The sequence below is a fragment of the Scleropages formosus genome, chromosome 1, assembly GCF_900964775.1.
Source record: "Scleropages formosus chromosome 1, fSclFor1.1, whole genome shotgun sequence".
NCBI classification, from domain to species: Eukaryota; Metazoa; Chordata; class Actinopteri; order Osteoglossiformes; family Osteoglossidae; genus Scleropages; species Scleropages formosus.
The window spans coordinates 28,444,427-28,466,557 of record NC_041806.1 but is presented as its reverse complement, the minus strand read 5'-3'; the positions used below and the strand labels follow the sequence as shown (position 1 = coordinate 28,466,557).

General features: G+C 38.0%; 1 protein-coding gene across 2 annotated transcripts; it reads left to right on the top strand.

Annotated features, from left to right (window-relative positions):
- Nucleotides 1–1,895: 1,895 nt before the first annotated feature.
- Nucleotides 1,896–21,513, top strand: vrk1 (VRK serine/threonine kinase 1). Of its 2 annotated transcripts, none has more exons than XM_018735089.2 (13): nt 1,896–1,964; nt 3,598–3,758; nt 7,305–7,360; nt 7,523–7,592; nt 8,245–8,332; nt 8,548–8,656; nt 8,833–8,925; nt 10,038–10,170; nt 10,402–10,522; nt 11,015–11,073; nt 19,296–19,465; nt 20,722–20,818; nt 20,925–21,513. In XM_018735089.2, the coding sequence occupies exons 2-13, from the start codon at nt 3,599–3,601 to the stop codon at nt 21,041–21,043; spliced, it is 1,275 nt and encodes a 424-aa protein (XP_018590605.1). In that variant the 5' UTR covers nt 1,896–1,964; nt 3,598; the 3' UTR covers nt 21,044–21,513. The 2 variants fall into 2 exon arrangements, with proteins under 2 accessions (XP_018590605.1, XP_018590604.1); XM_018735088.2 differs by having other exon boundaries at nt 20,922–21,513.
- Nucleotides 21,514–22,131: the final 618 nt, after the last annotated feature.

Genomic DNA, 22,131 nt, shown 5'->3' with positions numbered 1-22,131 from the left:
TCAAAATCTGTCTTCTGAGCGTGAGCATCAAAACCCTTACAGCAAATGTCGGAACTGACATCATCAAGGCATGTGATGTTTTTGGCAGGTATTCTTAGGATGTCAACAATATTTTTATAATCTTTGTAATTTCCATGGTTTTGACTGTATTTGATCAGTGAGAAAAGTTTTTGTTCCTGATGATCCTACTGTAACTTAAAATAAATAGTGAAAACCAAAACATTTCAAGCCTTATTCATCTTGCATTATTAAATGAAAGTTCTTAAATTTATTAATCAGGATATTAACAAGCTAACCTTTTTTCTCAGTAAAACAGCTTCAATGATAAGAATTAGTTCCCTCAAGTGATAAATCAATTCATACAGTGTTTTTAAGCCATTGATTTCTTATGCCACTAAGTCTACATCAAAACAAAAACTGAAAACTTTATATAAAACTGACAAGGAAAAAAAGAACTTGCAGGTGCAATGATCTAAGAGTGCCAATGGATATGTTAGCTACACTTTGTTTATAACAAAAAATAAGTATTGTTTTGTATTTTAAACACATGAACAGTGTCTGAACCATCTCACACACAGAAGATGCTTCAAAGTCAAAAAAAAGAGTTGTAAAAGAGTTATCCTAGGGCTAACAGATCTAAGGTACATAATTTAATACATACTATTACAATCTGGTGGGGGGTGTGGTGGCGCAGTGGGTTGGACCGGGTCCTGCTCTCCGGTGGGTCTGGGTTTGAGTCCCGCTTGGGGTGCCTTGCGATGGACTGGCGTCCCGTCCTGGGTGTGTCCCCTCCCCCTCCAGCCTTTCGCCCTGTGTTGCCAGGTTAGGCTCCAGCTCCCCGCGACCCCGTATGGGACGAGCGGTTCAGACAATGTGTATTACAATCTGAACTTCATTTCCTAAGAATACTTACTTTAAATGCAGTACTTTACACTGAGATATGTCTCAATTTAGCGAATACTTAGCAATGCATATTCTACTAACATTGGACAGTTCTCGTAATAGCTACACCGTAATCTAATAAGCATCCCCTTGTTATCCTCTCAGTCTCTCAGATGGTTTTCAAACAGAGCGCGGTACTGAGCCTCTTACACTTCTCCATCTACACTGCTTCCCTTGGCTCTGTATTTGCCTCTCACGAGGTGTCCTTTCACCACAATGGTGATCATACACATCCCTTCTGTTCTGTTATTCCCCTGCTGCTGTCACACTGCAGCTTCTTCTTGCCTCTAAGAAAATCCCTCCTGGACAACTGGCGACCATCTACAATTCAATCTTTCCAAGAGAACTCATGGGAACCTGTTAAACTGGACAATTAGCTCATTTCATCTGCTTCATCATGATGAAGTTCATCAGTCAAGAACTGGGATTGGGCATGGCACAGACTCTACAGCGTATTCTTGGAAATGGAGAGACTTAAGACTTAAGTCAGTTGTTATCCACCAGTAAGCATCTATCACCCACTTTCAAAACTGTGGCCAAACAGCATAGATACTGCGAGCTATGTTACTTATTGAAGTGGGGTACCATGCCATCCCACTGCATCACCGCATATAGATTAAAAAAAATTACCTTTTTTTGGTTTGTAGGAAAAGGGGGAGCGCGGTGGCGCACAGTCTGTTTTTTTTAAATGATTTACTTGTTTTTATCTTAAGAACGTCGTCGTGTCACACTTAATGTTTTTGTTCTATTCCGTGTACGGGTTAAATCAAAGGTTTTTTGCTTCAAATTTCAAATTAATAACATATATAAATTACAGTCTCAAAGTTTAAGAAATATTTCCGCGAACAATGGTCGTAACAACTACAAGTACCAGCAACCAGCGGATCACAGGAAATGTCCTCTTTAATGTCAGCGATCTGACCAATCGGCTACAGCCTTGCTTCCGGGTGAGAAATTGATTTCCTGGTTGCAAAACTGCGGGAACTTTCGAGTGGTTGGACAGTCGCAAGTAATACAGTAAAGTAAGGGGTTTTCTGTTGTATTTTGCATTCTCCGTAGAGGTACATGTCTGGCTCATAGTACATCATAAGAAGCTGTTCAGAAATTGTCAAATAATTGTGAATATACCTAGGTTTCCGTTTAAACGGAAAAGTAGCCGGCTAGCTAAGCTAAAACACACAGTCAGTCTGAGTCTATCTAGCTAGGCCACACCGACGTAGTATAAAACATATTTATGCACATTTAAATTGCGGATACTTGTACTCTTTTAAATGATTTCGAATGGTGAGTTGAAGAAGACCAGAGTTCTGACAGTTAGTCACACATTTTACTGGAAAATGTATACGTACGTCGTTCATCATTCATCATCATCATGATCATCAATTCAATGATCATCATCATCATGGCTGGAAAAAAGTTCGTCCAGGGCTATATTTTGAGAAAAACACAGGAAAACATGGACCGAGCGACGCTAATTTTACGTGGACTGCCGGCAAACCACGGAAACTTTAGGAAAAAAAAATATTATTATATCATATATGTATATAATAAACTACTAGGCTTATTAGTTTTACATTTTTTTTAAACTATACTATGTTTGCACAGTGAAATGTGTGAATTATTCTAGTAGGACTCTGCTCTTGATTCATAATTGCTTTCGAAACTTGTAGTAGTGTAGTGATCCACCAAAATAAATCGATTGTGAATACACTTGACTTAGCCTCTCCGTTTAAACAAGAAGTAGCCGGCAATACACAGTATTTTCTGTTTTTTTTTTTATATATATATATATATATAAAAAAAAAGTTCTCATAACGATTTGTAAATGTAAAACACACATTTTTGCAGTTTCCGTGTTTGGTTTAAATTCATAGCTCTGCCGGTCTAGTGACACATGGGTAAGTTAGTACGTTATTGTGACAGTGAGACATGGTCACGAACAGCTTCAAAGTATGACAGGGGATCTCTGCAAGCAGTAGTGGACCAGTGATAACAATAAAGAAACACAGCTTATTAGGTGCTGTCATATTGAACACTGGGAATAAAGATGTTTTACCTTGGTAAGGCTCCCCCCCCCACTTGTTTAATGTACTGGAGAAAAGCAAGCTGCAGGTTTTGGAATGGCCCTCACAGTCCCTTGACTTAAACATCGTTGAAAATCTATGAGTAGGTGTGAAACTGTGTGTGTGTGTGTGTGTGTGCGCGCGCGCGCGCGCAAGGCGGCCCAAGAATATCTTGGAATTAGAAGTGATTAGAAATCTCAAACTGTGATATGTGCCAAAGTAGGTGTTACTAAATACTGACTTGCTAAGGTGTCCAAACCTTTTCACATGCCATAGTTTCTATTTTCTTTGTTCCTGTGTTTTAAAGTTAATGAATAAAGTAACTGTGCTTTAACGATTGCAAATATGTTTAACACAGTTTCCTGCAGCAGTTGTTTACTACTTTTCACTTACAAAATTAGCTAATATGTAATTTGGCCAGGAGTGCCCAAACTTTTGCATAAAACTGCATTTGGAAATATTTCATCTGAATTATCTTTGAATGTGCCATGCTCATTTTTTACTGTTTGCTGATTTTAAAGCAAAACAGCTGAGAGTCTAAAGTCAAGATAATCTTCAATGATCTCTCTCCATTGTATCTCATCTCCATTAGGATGCCACCAAAGGCCCGAGCAGCTGGGAAGGCTAAGGGGCCCACCAAGAGAGCCTTGGCAGAGGCCTTTCCTGCTGGTGAAGTCTTGACTGACACAGGGAAGAAGTCCTGGAAACTGGGGGCTCCCATTGGACAAGGAGGTTTTGGAATGCTGTATTTAGGTAGGAGCAACGTGTCTTTCCGTGGAAATATAATCAGCCCCAATTGTATGCTGTTATAACATGACTTCTTTCTTGCCTTCTGATTCCATTCACATATCCAATCTGGATCAGTGACTTCAGATAAGTTTTTCAAGGGAAACGGTCATGGAAGTTTTGTCGTTTTTCATGCTGTCAATAGGTTAAGGTGAAATGCATTATTAGTGCAAGTTTCTCAGTCCAACAACATATGTAGTGTATATAGTCAGTAAGTTTTAATGCTGGCCACTTTGTAGCACCTCTCTGGTTGCATGCCATCAGGCCATGCGGCACAACAGTGCTCGACTGCAGCCATTTTTAGATTCTGAACTTAGAAATAGTAGAGAAGATTGATGGTGTTCGTATCTTACGTTGTTGATCCAGATGTCCAGCTGTTTGCCGAGATTGACTGCAAACGCTAAATCACCAGTTGAGGTGACATCAGTGCTCAATGTGTGGAGCAGGTGATGTCACACATAGATCACTGATGTCACTTTGACTGGTGAGGAAACATTTGCAGTCTGAATGCCATGCTCGGCAAACACCTGGAGATTCTGAACTTATTTACTGTGGCATATATATATATTATTATAGCAACAAGAATATCAGTAATAATAATAATTTTGTTATTGCTATTATTTGGCTTATTTACAGTAACCTCAGCCAAACATTTCATTTAGCTGAAGATCAGACCAGTGCAGCCGTTAGGAGGTAATTTGGCTCATTTCTTTACACAGAATTATTTCAGTTCATGTATACTTTTGGGATGTCTTGCTTACACAGTCTCCATTAGGTTACGCCACAGTGTTTTCACAGGATTCCTTATTGAGGTCAGAATTCTGACTTGGCCTTTCTAAAATATGGAATTTCTTTTGTTTCAGCCATCATGTTATTGATTACTGTATTTTGGACTGTTGAATGGACTTCTTCTGAGTTTTAGATCAGACACCCTGACATTCTGCTTTAGAATTTCTGGAAACAACTTGGAATTAATTGGTCCCTCAATGCCTCGAGTCCCTCAAGCCATCTAGGCCCTGAGGCAGGAAAACAGCTCCACACTATTGTACTGTCTTCACAATGCTTCACAGTTGGGATGAGGTTTTGGTGTTGGTATTCAGTGTTTTGTTTGTGCTATGCATAATATGTATGACAACAATGTCTTTTATATGTCTTCTTTGTTTGTATCAATTTTTCTTGCTGTATGCCTGTGTTAAAGTGCTCTGTGTCACTGCGTGAGAAGAGTGCTCTATAAAAAATAAATTAAAAAAAAAAAAATGTGTAAATTTACCAAAAATATCAGCTTTGGTCTCATCGGCCTCAGAACATTCTTCCAGTAATGGTGTTGTATATCCAGGTGGTCTCTAGCAGACCTAAGACTGCAAAATGTTTTTGAGAGCAGATGTTTCCTCTGTGGTAACTTCCAATTAACACCCCTCTTGTTCAGCATTTTGCTGGTATTTTTCTGTAGGCTTAACACAAGAGTTATCAGGTGCAGGACATGCCTGCAGATTCTTAGCTATCACCTTATGGTAATTGATCGCTTCTTTGACAATTGTAAAGTGTTCCCATGCACTGATCTTTGTTGATAGCTTCTCCTAGTTTGAGTAGCAACTAGGGTTGGTAATATTTTTAATTTTTTTAATTAAAAAAAATCAGATTTTTAAAATTTTAAATCTGATTAATTTTTTTTCATCTTTAGCATTCCTTGTAAATGTTTATTTTAATAGCAGTGTTACCAGAATGTTTTTTGTCCTGAAAGTATTTAAAATTGTAAAACATAATTGTTAAAAGTGATGTGGAATCCAAAGCTGCCATCAACCAGCTTCTTTCCACCACTGTCTCCTCTGCAGGCAGTAGAGTATGTCTTTAACACATATGGACTTGCCCAGTCTAAACTTAGGAACAGCCTTGGCACAGAATATGATTTCTCCTCAAAGCCTTAAACAAGGACATTGAGCTGGGTGAAGCATAAGTTACCCATGCTTCTAGTAAAACTGTTAATAATGTCTTAATCATCATTATCCTAAAGTTGTGGTGTAAAAATTTTTTACTTGTTTTTGATGTTATAAGCTGTTTAAACCTGACTAGTGTGTTAAACACTCTGGTTTAATTATCCTAGAGTCCTTGTCCTAATTCACTTACTTTATTCAAGTATTGTGCTGATGGTTTCCTTCAATTCAAAGCTGTTTTAAGTGCTTCTAAATATGTAACCAAATAAACCATCAGATTTGATGAATTGGTAAAAAAATAAATTAGCTAAATTGATTGAAATATTTTTTTTAAATTGATTTAAATCAGTGATTTAAGTAATTTAACATTTTAAATTACTTTTGAGAAAAGTGCCTGCTAAATGAATTAATGTAAATTGGCGTGATATAAATCAGCTTACCTTGGATAGCAACATTCCTGAATCTCTTCCATTTGCAAACTGTCTGCCAAACTGGTCTGGTAGAGTCCCAAATATTTCCAAATATTTTTGTATCTCATTCCCGTCTTACGAGCTTCATCAACTCTTCTTTTGCTCCTCTGAAATATATTTTTACTACACATATTGTACTTCAACTGAATTGTGTTGTGAAGAGCAGGTAACCAAAATTGTGTAGTACAGCAGGGCAGGACAAACCTACAGTGCAAACTTGAGTGGAAAACCTAACTCATTGTTTCAAATTACCCTTCATTCAAGATGTCATTATCCTATAGGCTCACGAACTTTTCTTCAGCAGTGTCTTTGATTGTTTAAACAATTTATTAAATAAAGATATATCAGTGTATATGTTAGTTTCATTTAGCTTATGCTTTTCTCCAAAGCGACTTACAGGGCTAAGTTATTTACATAGCTGGGCAGTTTTTTACTGGAGCAATGTAGGGTAAGTACGTTGCTCAAGGGTAATCTAGCTGGAGGTGGGATTCGAACCTGCCATCTTTTGGGTTCGGAGATGTTAACCGCTACATTACCAGATGCCCATATTCTGTGTGTGGTTTGTGAAATACCGCTATAATTATTTAGATGATCAACTTACATTTTTAAACCATTCATGCAGGAAACCAGATGATGCCAAAGGGCTGAAAAACTGTTCCTCACAACTGTAAATTTTAGATTCTTCAGATAACACCATCACAACAGTAATAGCTACATCATAGCTCCTGTGTTGAATAAAAGCCTCTCCTAAACGAGGTAATGTAAAAACAAATGACATGTTTGTCTGTCTATGTTGTAGTCATGAGTTTTTTTTTTTTTTTTTTTTTTTCTATTGAATTAAAAAAAGTTCTTCACTTACTAGTTTTACATTACCACTTCATGACAGCACAGGTCACTTTATCGGCTTGGCATCATTTTTAGTGGAGTGGGTTCAGAACACACATTGGGCCTAATAGTCCCACATTTAATGTATAGTAAAGAATTAAATATAAAAATTCTCAAAACTGTAGATGATATGGGCAGCTATTGGATACCTTTGTGAAACAGCCAGATTTTCTCTTTCTTAATAGGAGCACTTTAATTGTAGCTGTCTTTTTTTTCTTTTTTTTAAGCTAATGAAGATAATGCAAAACCTGTTATGGCAGATGCCCCCTACGTTATCAAAGTGGTAAGATGTTTTTTAAATATGAAAAATTGACCTTATTTTTTTCAGTGTTTAAGTTTCAAAGCAACTCAAGGCATAAATGAAATTATTATTGTAATATCTCAAGCATTTCTTCCCACTGTGCACATCTTCATCTGAATCCTAAATCTTTCTGGTTTTGTGTAGGAACCAAGTGACAATGGACCACTCTTCTCTGAGCTGAAGTTCTACATGCGTGCTGCAAAACCTGATCTAAGTATGACTTTTGGTCCTCTATGGCATCCATAGCTTTCACTCAGATAAAAGTTAAATGTACAGTGTCATGTGTTGGGGAAAGAGCTTTCATGGAGTAGCTAAAATCAGTTAACTGTAGCTGGGAACATTCCATGCACATGATTGCTGTGACAAAGAGCCCCAGGTGGTATTGCAGACTCCATGGTTGCCGTTTTGCTTTTTAGTTATTAAAATCCAAATACTCATTTCTCTTGGCAATTAACTGGTGCATTATCCAGGAATGGTCATATTTTATTCATCAGGAATTTGTTTTCAGACATTTGTTTCAACAACAGATTAGCTTACAGACACAACTTTGCCTCAGTGGAATTATAAATTTATTACTTTGGACAGAAACAAGTTCATTCATTTTATTTTGCACAATTTGTTTAATTCACATGCCACGGTGTACTACCTTATTCGCTAGATTGTCTGACTTTAGGTTATTTACTGTATAGTGTGTAAGGAAAAGTTTTTTTTTATTAATTTACGCCACTGAAATTATTTGCTATTGAACCCTATTATAAATGTATTGCACAGAGATCAGAAAGGATTCTTTCATCTAAGTTTTGCAAGAAAGAGTCTGAATTACGTTAATAATTTTTTAAACGCAGTTTGTTTTCTGCCTGTTTTAGTCCAGAATTGGGTCAAGACAAATAAGCTGAAGTACTTAGGAGTGCCAAAGTATTGGGGATCAGGTCTTCATGAAAAGGGGGGAAAGAGGTAATTATAGTACATTTCTTGTTTCCTCTTTCTTATTACCCCATTACTTAAGTTAAAATTATGGGGGACTGTTCTGCACAGTGTCACAATAGTATTGTTAAGTAAACATGGAAACTGGGTAAAGCATTATCAAAGGTGGGTGGTTTGTTTAAAAGAGGGCTATTTAACTAGGTTTGTCTTTGCATTTCAGTTAAATTTAGTATGCTGTCTCTTAGGTATAGATTCATGGTTATGGACCGATTTGGATTGGATTTGCAGAAAATTTTTGAAGAGAGGGGGAAGGTATTTCCACGGAAACTTGTCATTCAGCTTGGATTGAGACTGGTGAGTTAAAGTTGATAGGGCTTTTTTCAGACACATTTTTTTGTGCACCAGTAATAAAGCAGCATTTGCAACAATAAAGCATATGTGAAATAAAAGTAGAATTAAACTTTGAACCTGAGGTAAGGTGAAATGTGGATTTTCACTCTATTTTCTAAGTCTGCTACTTCTTTCTTCAGATTGATGTACTGGAGTACATCCATGAGCACGAGTATGTGCACGCAGACATCAAGGCATCCAACCTTCTTCTTGCTCAGAAGAACCCCAACCAGGTCTCTAATGTGTGCTCACTTTTGCACCCACCTTCTGGACCCTTGTAGAGTTTCTGAATTCTTTGTTGTAATATCTCCTTGTGTGTCGGCAATACAGAAAATCTGGAAGATCTTCAACAAGTTTATTTTCTTACTTGAAATGAAAAAAAATCCTGCTCTGACTAAATTGGTTTCCTCATACAGTTCGAAGACATGTTTCAGGCGAATTGATCACTCTGTATTGCTGGGACAGCTGATATTGTAGTGGCTATAGCTGCTGCCTTTGGAGCTAAAAGTTGCAGATTTGAATCTCACATCTGGCTGTAGTACCCTTGACCAAGGTAGTTACCCAGCTGTATAAATTGAGTAAATATTACCCAGCTGTATAAATGGGTAAGACATTGTAATTGCTTTGAAGAAAAGCATTAGCTACATAAATTGACATAAACGTATTGCCCTTAGTGTATGTTAGTGAATTTGTGTGATTGTCGGTGATGCACTGGCATACTGGGATAAGCCCCAGACCACTGCAAGCTTGCATTGAACAAGCAGTTATTGATAATGAATATATCTCTTTATGAATATTTAACATCACACAATAGAAGAATCAATAAAATAAGATGGATAAATCCTACACTCATAACTATTCCTCTAAACTTTTTTTAGCACTATATTCTTTGAATATGCTTTATACCTGTTTTTGGTTTCTCAATATCCTTCCGGAATTTTTTCTGTTGTAAGAAACGATAGCTGTTATGATGTCAACCTGCATAAATTTTAATTGATTTCAGTTAAAAAGTAAATGCTTTATACTGTTTCAGTTAATTTTTCAAAAGTAAAGATTAGTAGTGTAGATTAGTATTGTATTAGTATTGTAAATTAGTATTTTTTTTATATGCAGGGCCATTCCCCCTTGTTAAAACTGCAAAGATTATGCAAATAAAGTAGTTGGGTGGTATTTAATTTAAAAATTAGTGATGTGTCAGTAGTAGCTTAGAAAACAGCTCTTTTAAAATTCCCATGTGAAATTAGCAAAGGTAAGCACTGTTATATGATCTGCATTTTAATTTGTTTTTAATGCCGAATTGGTGTAATATACACACATTTTTCTCTCTTTTTCTTTGCCAATTCAGGTTTACCTGGTAGATTATGGGCTGGCATACAGGTACTGCCCCGAAGGCAAACCAAAGGAGTACAAAGAGGACCCAAAAAGATGTCATGACGGGACCATTGAATTCACTAGTATAGATGCTCATAAAGGAGTGTGTAAGTCAGCTTCTGTCTCAAATATACCAAGTTGTTTTTTTAAGAGTTTTAAAGGGTGCAGTACCACACTGTTTTTTGTGCATAGTAAAATACTAATAACAATACTATGTTTTGTACATCAATTAACTATTGTATAATTGATGTGTAAATATAGTGCATCTAAAAGAAACACATATGTTTCTTCATCACTGAGACCTTGTGACAAGACCTACCCTCTACTTCCCATTCCAGCCCCATCCAGAAGGGGAGACCTGGAGATCCTGGGTTACTGTATGCTTCAGTGGCTGTGTGGGCGGTTGCCTTGGGAAGACAATCTCCAGGACCCCATCTATGTCCGTGACTCCAAGATCAAGTGAGATTATTACTAACTTGAGTCCTTGTTTGTTGAATGGGAGGGGTTCTGCTGTTGAAATTTATTTGAATTTTTTTTGTCTGTAATTTAAAATATTATGCACATGTCAAAATAATATACAAATTAGTTTTCTAGGCTAATCATTGTAGCCTTTTAAACCTGCACTTGCATAGTAGTTACTTATCAGATAATCAATTATTAATAATAGTCAAAAGCATCTATTTGTAGACATTCCAGGCTGTCTTGAATATTCATGCTGTCACAGTTGCTTAGGGGTATTGCAAAGGTATCCTCCTTGGAATGGTCCAGGCTGTCAACCACTGTCATGTCTTACTGTTTGAATGTCTTTTTCACATTGCTGTAATGAATCGCACCCCCAAATAGCAAACGCTTTCCTGTATGCATTCTGCATAGTATGAACAAGGGAAACAGCGAGCTGTTTTAATGTTTTAAGGTTTGATTTTAGATTGTGACTTCTGAAATTTCTTTCAGGTGCAGAGAAAACATAAAAGAATTTATATCGAAGTGTTTTTCCTCAGACAATACACCAGGTGAGACTGATATGATGAAATACGGTTTGATACTGTATAGAATATGATGTAATGCATTATGTAATATTGCAATCTTTGGTGCATGAAGTGTAATTTGTGCTACTTAAATTATTTTGGGATTTTTACCTATATCCCAGGGCTATGGTTGTTATGACCAGCATTTTATATAATTTAAATAATTCCGTTTTTTGCACCTGGAGGCAGGTATTGTTCCTAAGTCTGTCTTTTAAATTGAATTTCTACGCAAGTCGGAACAGTTAGGTACGATTCGTGTCTAACGTCAGTTAGTCAGATGTTTGTCTTAGTATATTGTGTACCTTTCTATGCGTAAAAACATTTCAGAAACACATATACACTAAAACAGCTTTAACATAATACAGTAATTATAATACAATGTAATGATATAATCAACAATAATAACTATCTACAATATTTATCATGGAGACATAGAAAGAGATAAATGTTACTACAGTATTTATAATGGAGAGAGAGGAGAAGGGGGAGAGAGAGAATGTGTGTGTGAGTATAAAAACATTAAAGAAGCTTTAATGTTCGCTTTTCCAGTATTCGTTGGCATTTGACCTTTTTCCGATTGCTTCATTATTTCCACTTTAATTTCATTTGTGATCATTTTCTTTGATGCATCACATTTTCTTTGGTGCCATGGTTAGGAGGGTAAAAACAAATAAAAAAAATTAAAGCCAAATACAGTAACACACAAGACACTATTAACAGCAATGTGGTCCGTGTCATACTGGGCAGGCAGGAGACTGAGATAGGTGTGTGGACCCAGTCGCAGGATCTTTATTGTCAGTACACAAGGGAGCAGGTGAGATTCGTCTTTGGGGATAGGCGTGGGTTGGTCGATGCACAAACGTAGGTCTTGGTGAGAATTCGATGTTGTAGTCAAGGAGGCGATGCAAGTGTTTGCAGCAGTGGACGTCAAGAGCGGGAACGAGGTATTGAGGAGGATGAAGGACTTGGAAGGATGGATAGGTTGTCATGGGTTCACTCGAGAACACAGGAGAGATGGCTTTCTCAAATGAGATTTCGCAACCAGGGTGTGCAGGTCCGGCTTCTTTATACCCAGCTGCTCTGATTTCGTGCAGGTGTGGACGTTCGGGGTAAGGTTGTGGGCATGGCAGTCCGACTGAAAAAAAACGAACCTCAGGCTCATGCACCTACAAGCTGAAAAACCACTGTAAGCATGCAATGGTTTGGTGCGTGTTGCAAAGTAGCACCCGTTTGTTATCATGAATAATTGTATGTACAGGAACTAAAATTTTCAATATAGTTGGCTTTGTTGGGGGGTGATTCATAAGTACAGGTTGTACGTAAGTCAGACGTTCGTAACCTGGTGACTGCTTGTATTAAGCAACTTGGAACTCAGTTGATTTAAATAGTGTTTAAAAAAAAAAAAACCCAGCTTTTACAACATAAATACCCTTGTACTGTTATAAATAAAGCTTTGGTCTCACGATCAAATGAAAGTTATCTACTATTCTACATTTGTTAGTAACAGTACACATGTTCTACCAGTGTTTGTGTGCTTTCCAGAGTGAAAGACATTGGCTAGTGCTATCTCATGTAATGCGGTCTGCTATAACTCCTTTTCAATTATTGATATAAACTGTGCCTATCATAAATACTAGAAATACTATTGAATCTCATGAGTGGCTGATAAGGGCAAGTGACCAGACACCGGGCGGTGAATCTGCTGTCCCCTGCCCTAGTTTACTAGGCAAGGGTGTGCGATGTTGAAAAAGCTGGAACTTTCACTGATTAAATTGCTGATGTGTCACATGTCATCACAAAATGTCATATAAAATGAAAAATGAAATGAAAAGCAGGCCCATCTGTTTGATGTGCACGAAGTTATTTCAGTTCTTAAGGGACACAATTGCTTAAAGATATTATGACATGAAAGAGCACATTTGTTTCACAGATTTTAAAGTCCATTTTAGTGAAGTCTGAAATTGAAAGTAAACTTTGAGTACAACAATTATTTTTTAAGAGCATATCCTTCTAGTCAAAGTCACTGGTCAGAGCAATCGGTGCAGTAGTTGAAAATATCAGGGAAACCACCATGCATTTGTTGAATGTTTTGAGTGAGTTGCTAATTTACAGCCCCAATTCCCAAGAAGTTGGGACAGTATGGAAAATCCTAATAAAAACAAAAAGGAGTGATTTGTAAATTTACTTTGACTTGTATTCAAAAAAAAACAAAATATTGACAAGGTATTTTCATGTTTTGTCCAATCACTTGTATTGTTTTTTGAAGATATGCATTTATTCTGAAATTGATATCTGCAACATATTCCAAAAAAGTTGGGTCAATCGAGTGTTTACCAGTGTGTAACATCACCGTCTTTTAATAACACTTAAGCATTTGGGCACTGAAGACACCAATTGGATAAGTTTAGCAAAAAGAATTTACCACCATTCATCCATTATACAGGTTTTCAGCTGTGCAGTTGTACAGTGCATTCATTGCCGTATTTTGCGCTTCATAAAGCTCCACACATTCTCAGTCGGACAGAGCTCAGGACTGCAGGCAGGCCAGTTTAGTACCCATACTCTCTGCTTACAGAACCACGCACTTGTAATCCGGGCAGAATGCGGTTTGGCGTTGTCCTGCTGCAAAATGCAGGGACGTCCCTGGAAAAGATGACATCTGGATTGCAGCATATGTTGCTCAAAAAATTTGTCCATATTTTTCTACATTAATGGCGCCCTTGCAGAAGTGCAAGTTACCCATGCTATGGGAACTGACACACCCTCATACCATGACAGATGCTGACTTTTGGATATGATGCTCATTACAGCTTGGATGTTCCTTTTCCTCTTTGGCCCGGAGAACAGGACGGGTGTTTTTTCTAAAAAACTATTTGAAATGTTGCCTCAACGGACCACAAAACACGATTCCACTGTGCTACTGTCCATCTCGGATGAGACCGAACCCAGAGAAGTCAGCGGTGCTTCTAGACCGTGTTAATGTATGGCTTCTGCTTTGCATAGTAAAGCCTTAACTTGCATCTGTGATTGCAGCGGCAAATGGTGGTGACTGACAAAGGTTTACCGTAGTGTTCCCGAGCCGATATCATGATATCCACTACAGACACATGACAGTTTTTAAAACAGTGACGTCTGAGGGATCAGAAATCGTGCATTCGGAAGTGGTTTTTGGCCTTGCCCTTTACACACCAAGATTTGACCAGATTCTGTGAATCTTTTCATTATATTGTCCACTGTAGTGGGTGAAATGCCCAAAATCCTACCGATTTGTCTTTGGGGAAAGTTGATCTCAAAATGCTGGATTATTCACTGATGCAACTGTTGACAAATTGTTGAGCTTTGACTCACCCTCTTAAAGCACTAGGCCTATTTTTGAGGCTCCTTATGTACTGTAACACGATTGCCTCGTGTTTAACATCACCCTGTTATTTCAAGTCCCAACTTTTTTGGAACGTGTTGCAGACATCAGTTTCAGAATATGTGTATATCTTCAAAAAAAAAAGTGCAGCTCATACACAGTCTGAAACCACCTGTCCCAAGCGGGGTTTCGGCAAACTGGAGCCCATCCCAACAACACAAGGTGCAAGGCTGGAGGAGGAGGGGACACACTCCAGACGGGACATCAGTCAGTTGCATGGTACCCCAAGCAGGACTCGAACCCCAGCCCCACCAGAGAGCGGGACCTGGCCAAGCCCACTGCACCGCCGCACTCCCCCAAAACAGTGCAGCTGATTAGGTAAAACATGAAAATACCTTGTCTTTATACTGTTTTTGTTTGAATACAAGTCAAAGTAAATTTACAAATCACTCCTTTTTGTTTTTATTGGTGTTTTCCATGCTGTCCCAACATTTTGGAATTGAGGTTGTACAAGTATGTCCTAGGAAAAAAACCCAATTTGGGGGGAACTTAGTGCGACAGACTGTGGCTTGACGTACTGACAAGTTATTCTCTATAAGAACACTTTAATAACGTAAGGTTTCTCTTGTTGTTGTTGTTGAACTCCGTATTCATCACCACTTATCTGAATCAGGGTTGCGATTTCCGTTTTCCAGTGGCTGGCCAGACCCAACAGATGTGCAAACTGTGAATAAAACATGCAGAATTCAATGAAAGTGGTGATCATTAATGTTTTATGATGCTTAATGTGGAGGATGTCATGAAACATTACAGCAGTCAGATGAAAAACCATATTAATGGTCAATTAAAGATGGAGCGTATTTGACTGCAACACAACTCAATTTTTTTTTAAATTTAGAAATATGTATGTCATAGTAATTTTTACACATAGAGCATGTAAAGAACCAGTTCACAATAGTGAGAGCAGTCCTTACCCCAAAAAAAAAGGTTGAACAGAACTGAAATAGCCTATGATCTTGTGAATATTTTTTTTTTATTATTTAAATCACAAACATCTATGAGCCAAATTATGAAAACGTCTCTTTCCAAGGCACATCCTGCTTCATACCCTATGTTTGTGTGGTAGATACCTGACCCTGCACCACTCTGTGTTTGACATGCAATTATTGGTGACGAATGAATGAATGATGGACAATAAAGCAGATAAGCTAGAAATAGTTTTAGTCATAAAATGTGATATTTTCATGAATAAAAATATCTTTTAGTGTAGTAGTTTAATTTAGTTCATAGGCTTTAGTCCATGAATCATTTTTTTTCTGTAATAAAGTGTATTTTCCACATTCTTCAGCCCCTGAAGCACAGCGGTTGCACATTAAGTACTGCACAGCACTGTGAAGCAGAACACAAAACAGTGAATAGGAGATACTGAACATTACATTTTATTTTCAGTAATTTTAGAGTAGACTTTAATGTTGCTTTAACTTAATGACAATAAACTCGCCTCCCACTCACAGAGTTCCATATATCATGCCTTGTCCTTCCTGAGTAAGGGAATGCCAAAAACTCTGTGTTGTATGAGCTTTTGATGAAAACCAGATAAGTCTTACATTGGGTTGGACCCGGTCCTGCTCTTCAGTGGGTCTGGGGTTCGAGTCCCGCTTGGGGTGCCTTGCGACGGACTGGCGTCCCGTCCTGGGTGTGTCCCTTCCCCCTCTGGCCTTACGCCCTGTGTTACCGGGTAGGCTCCGGTTCTCCGTGACCCCGTATGCGACTAGCGGTTCTAAAAATGTGTGTGTGTGTGTGTGTGAGATTTTTAATTTTAAATTTAGTTATAGCTTTATGTGACTTTTTAACAGAACCTAACCTTTGAGTAAATTGAGGTATTAAGCTGTGTTATAAGCATTTTATTGATTGCGATGTAATGGATGTACTTCCAAACAGTTCCAAGTTATGAACAGACATCCGGTCCCAGTTTCATTTGTAAACTGAGGCACAAATATGTGTGTGTGTTTTTATATATTATATATGTGTGTGTCTGTGTGTGTGTGTGAAATATTGAACAGACACTCAAGGTTGTTGAAAACACCTGTGCTACTGAAACACCACTGTGCTTGCATGTGTTCTGCTCAAGTGGCACTTGAACCTGAGTGCACCCAGAGTACAAAGCCTTTCTGTAATTAGCACAGACCTGTTGATTAACGGATAATGACTGAGAATTCATTAACTCTGCTAATTTTCCACAAAACTTTTCACTTAAACCATTTTTCAGTTTGCCAGTTTCATATGTGCTCATTTGTGGAATTGGGGGAGCAGAAAATTAGAGTGCAGTTGTCTGGTTTGAGTATGACGGTGGCTGTTTTATAATGCTAATGTACTGTAGGATACAAGCACAGATTCTTCTTTATAAGGTTTTGGTGTAATTTTTTTTTCTTTTAATTAAACCTCAGTACTTCTATAAGGTAGGGGGGTGCGGTGGCGCAGTGGGTTGGTCCTGCTCTTCGGTGAGTTTGGGGTTCGAGTCCCGCTTGGGGTGCCTTGTGACGGACTGGCGTCCCGTCCTGGGTGTGTCCCCTCCCCCTTCGGCCCTACGCCCTGTGTGCCGGGTTAGGCTCCGGTTCCCCGTGCCCCGTATGGGGCGAGTGGTTCGGACGGACTTCTATTAGGTAGGTACCTACTAGTTGACTTGTAGTTTCCTGTCTTGTTAATGATGCATTGGTATGGATTTTAGTCTGTATTGAGAGTATTTATAGAAAACAGGCTTCTTGTTCTTTGTGAGTTTCAAGGCAGCATTCTGAAAAATTTATAAATCACTTTAGATTATGGAATAACAAGGGGATAGTGGTTGTGTATACTTAGCACAGTTCTTTAACTAAACCCGCTTTCCTGCAGACTACTTATTTTTATGCAGCTCTTTCTTTTGCTGCTGGCACGTTATTTGTATGTGTAGTTTCGGAATTTAATTTATGTTCAGACAGATAAATGCTGCTATATGCATTGTACTTCATATGAAAGAGGTCAAATATGTAATATTTTTATGGGTGTATCGATTATTATTTTGGCATTAATCTCCGCCCTCCCTTTTGAAGGTAATGTGTTCTAGAAAAATCCTTTGTAATGTTAACTGTCATAACTTGAAGGCATAATTATGATTACTTAATGGTAAAAGTTTGTATGCATTCCTGAACTCCCAAAGTGACACTGTTTTGTGCTTAAATGTTACCCAGTCCCATTAAAATGAGTACAGTTACTCCAAAAATGTGGTTATCATAACACAACATAACAAGGCTATTTCCCTTCTTTAATTACTCTTATACTGTATGACTTCATTATTATTATTATTATTATTACTACTACTGTGTTTCTGTCTACCTGCACTCCTTCAGTTTTTTCCAAGTTACTACATACAGTATGCTTAAACACTCACAAACTCAACATATGTATGATATTCACAGTAAATATGGCAGCATAGTGGCACAGCAAGTAGCATTGCTGTCTCACAGTGCCTGGGTGGTGTGAGAGGACATGGGTTCGATCCCCGCTCAGTCTTTGTGAAGTTTGCATGTTCTTCCCGTGTCTGCGTGGGTTTCCTCTGGGTGCTCTGGGTGTTTCCTCCCACAGTCCAAAGACGTGCTGTTCAGGTTCCCCTGTAGTGTGTGAGTGACAGAGAGAGTGTGTTGCACTGATGTACAGATGAGTGACTCATTGTAAGTAGTATATCTAGCAGTGTAAGTTACCTTGGTAAATAAGGTGTGTGGGCTGATAACACTACATAGAGTTCATTGGAAGTCACTGTGAAGAAAAGCATCTGCTAAATGAATGTAGATGTAGTGTAAATACAAAGAAAATGTATGAAAACAGTGCAAATGAATTTGCACTCTCTGAACAGACTGAGGGGGTGCGGTGGCGCAGAGGGTTGGACCGAGTCCTGCTCTCCAGTGGGTCTGGGGTTCAAGTCCAACTTGGGGTGCCTTGCGACAGACTGGCGTCCTGTCTTGGGTGTGTCCCCTCCCCCTCCAGTCTTATGCCCTGTGTTGCCAGGTTAGGCTCTGACTCCCCGCGACCTCGAATGGGACAAGCAGTTCAGAAAGTGTGTGTGTGTGTGTGTGTGTATATATATATATAGAGAGAGAGAAAAATTGTGTTTATATATATCTATAAAAACACATTTTATTTTTACAGCTTAAATTTTAAATTATTTAAAGCATATGTAGCATACTGCATAATTCTGCTTTTGAGTCATTATTTGCATTTTTTAGCGACATAGTTAAAGTGCATATATACCATATATACCCACCAGACACTTTATAAAGTATACCTGGCTTGTAGCAGATGAGACCTCCTTTGCATGCAGGACAACATGAATTCAGCAGTGGTGCTGGATGGTTTTTGGTTTGTGCTAGTTTAACAGGTTCAGATAATTTCTACTGATTCTTTTTTTGGTTTCACATTGTGTTTCACCTCATCCCAAATGGGACCATGATGATCCTGAATTGGATAAGTGTTGATGATGAATAAATAAAGTATACTAGCACATTTAGTTAGCATATTTTTTGTAATGTCTTCTTTACTTGCTTGCTTTCTGTGGCCAGCTTCGATACCACTGAATTTACATTTACATTTATTTAGCGACTTCCAGTGAGCTCTATGTACTGTTATCAGCCCACACATCTTATATTCACCAAGGTGACTTACGCTGCTAGATACACTACTTAGAATGGATTGCTCATCCATATGTCAGTGGAACACACTCCCTCTGTCACTCACATGCTATGGGTAAACCTTTCTGTTTCAGAAGGCAGAAGTATTTCTTGCATTCACAAATCATTGCTTAACTTTAAATTTCCATCAGGTGAAATGTTGAAGTTTATGGAGGAGGTCAAGTCGCTTGGCTACACAGACAAACCCAATTACCAGAAGTTCCGTGCCATTCTACAGGAGGGGCTGAAGTCCATTGGCGCGACTGATGATGACAAACTGGACTTCTCTGTGGTCAGTGGTTCCAGAAAATTCTCCAAGCAGGTCAGAACTCCACTAAATTGAAATAGCAGTTTACAGCTTGTGCTGTAGTAGTACTTTGCTCTTGTATTTACAATATTATAGCAGTTTAACATACGGTGAACTTCAGTTTAACTGAGGAAACGTATACACAATTGTCCCAGAACATTGTGAACAGTATATGATTAGTTGTTTAAATTTTCTGCTACTACAGAATTCTGTGATTTCCAAGCATGTCAGAGTAGGTTTGATGTTTTTGAAGTGGGTGTGGAAGTGGGCACAGGGACATTTCTGTGAAATTATAGCAATTCACAACTGCCCACTTAAAATTATTATTATAGCAAACTGGTTTCTTGTGATGGGTTGTGTGGTTGTTTGTGATGTAGGATGTAGCAGGATTTTTTTTTCCCACTCTCTGAACAAGTCTGATGATGGAGTACTGCACAAATTGGCCTGACATTCATGTATATAGTTTGAAATGCAGTATTTCAATTCTTTCTATATAAGTTTTGTAAATCAGTTATTTGGTAACCAATAATTTATATTACTTTTCTGGGAATTTTCTTTTCTCTTTTTGCGTAATTTGGCACAATCCAGAATTGTCTTGATGATTCGTTTTTCATATTATCATACTGCATGAACTTTGTGCACACTTGTTTAAAAATAATTGTTGTGCAATCCAAATTGTGCATAAGCTTCATAAACAAGTTTTGCCATTGTAGAATTTTAGCCTGGTGTGTTTTGATACTTGGAATTGTCTAAAGAACATCACATTACATTTTTTCATGTAGATGTGCAGAATGCTTTCACCCACTACACGTTTTGTAATCTTTGTGCTTTTTGTTCATCTACCTGCTTTATGTGCAAAATCTGATCTGTTTTCAGTTGTATGAGAATTCAGAGTTTTGAAAAGTAACTGCAAGATAGTAAAGCACTTAATTAGGTGTTGGTTTGTTGAATTATTACTAAAAAACAAGGACTTTTTCCAGGTATAAGGATAAGACTTGTACATGGTCTTACAGATGTTAAAATACTGCTTTATTTTGAATGGAAGTATATTTCTCCAGTGCTTAATTCTGGCTGACTTTTATTGCCTGCATATGGCGTGTATACTCGGGTTGTCTGTTTCACTGGCTCCTGTTTTTCACTGGTTTTCTTTTTTGGGTTCTGCATATTATTAGGGGAAAAATTTGATTAATACAGTGGAGCTGGTGGGATGTCTAGTAAGAAGGGTAAGTGTGAAAGGATAATGTTTAACTCCTCAGTCATTTAACTTTCAGAAGACGACCAAAAGAAAGAAGGTGGAGGAGAAGGGAGAGTCAAGTAATGAACCAGACACAGGCCCTGTAAAGAAAAAAGCAGCCACAAAGAAAAACGGTAAGGTGCACCAGGGGTTCTGGAGTTAGCCTTTACTTTGAATTACATAGCTTGCTGCTTAGGCATGTCTTTTTATATTTTGTAATTGTTCCTTTCATCTTAGAAGTGAATGGAATGGAGAAGAATGCTCCCAAAAAACAGCTGGTGGAGAAAGCCACCCAGACATCCCCAGCTCCTGCAGCTATAAAGAGGAGGACGAGGGGCAGACCCAAAAAGAATGCCTAAAACCAACCCTGAACAATCACCATTGGTATTGTGGATCACTGAGTTGATAGAGCAACAGCACTTAAATAAGAACCACTGCAGAACTTTCTCTTTTTGACCATTGTTTGAAGAGTTCGAAGCAGTAACTTCCTATTAAATATATTTTCTTATGCAGAAGCTGTTTGCTCAAATCCACAATTTTAAAAATGCTAATCTACATGAGAGGAGGATGTTGTTTTTGTCTGTTTCACTGGCTTCTGTTTTTCACTGATTTTCTTTTCCTTTTTATCATTCATTCCTTTCAGAGTCTTCCTTCCCCCTTTCCATTCTTTAGTATTACAGCGATTACCATTTATGTTCTCTGTTGTTGCCACCAGCAGGCAGCCAAAGTACTGGCACCTTCTACCTGCAAAGTTGCAACCATTTTAAAAACAATCAAGTGTCCTAATGTTACATAGTTGTTTCAACGAACTGACACGATGTCACCCCCCCCCCCCCCCCCCCCAACATATTTCCTTTTAAAGGAATAATAGTTCTGTTGTATTAAAGTTGTATGTCATGATTTGTATGCTTTTGAATAAAAATACATTTAGCAAAAATTGTTAAAATTCATTATGAACTATAATAACACAGGGACTGGAGATGAGATGTTTTAAGACAAATTTTACCTGATATGATGTGATCCTTACCTCTGTACCTTGTTCTGTAGTTAATAGCAGGTGATGGGAGGTTATTTCTGATCAGATGTTCCTTCAGTACCTTTGTCATCTTCCTTGCTGCAGCCACTTGGGGTTCACTGGTCAACAGTTATGGAATGTTGTGTTTTCCCATCTGGCTCATGCAATGACTTCCCCATACCTGCCCTCTTCTTTGACCTCAAGGATTTCCTTTGCTCTTCTCATCTCATACTCACAATTACATTTATTTATACAGCAGATGTTTTTCTACAGAGCAACATGCAACTCAGTAAACAAAAACAAAGCTTTCAATAAACACACTATCGAAACTGCTTGCCTAGTTTTACAATATTTTACAGACAATTTGTGATCACAAGTAAATGTTCTACAGTTTAAGTTCATGGACCTTTACAGGTAAGAAGCTAGAATGAG

What these genes read in the sequence shown, in the direction of transcription:
- vrk1 (XM_018735088.2), top strand. Translation starts at nt 3,599, where the DNA reads ATGCCACCAAAGGCCCGAGCAGCTGGGAAGGCTAAGGGGCCCACCAAG. An exon ending in TTCAGCTTGGATTGAGACTG is followed by an intron (nt 8,657 to 8,832) that starts GTGAGTTAAAGT and finishes TTCTTTCTTCAG; the next exon opens with ATTGATGTACTGGAGTACAT. An exon ending in AGATGCTCATAAAGGAGTGT is followed by an intron (nt 10,171 to 10,401) that starts GTAAGTCAGCTT and finishes TTCCCATTCCAG; the next exon opens with CCCCATCCAGAAGGGGAGAC.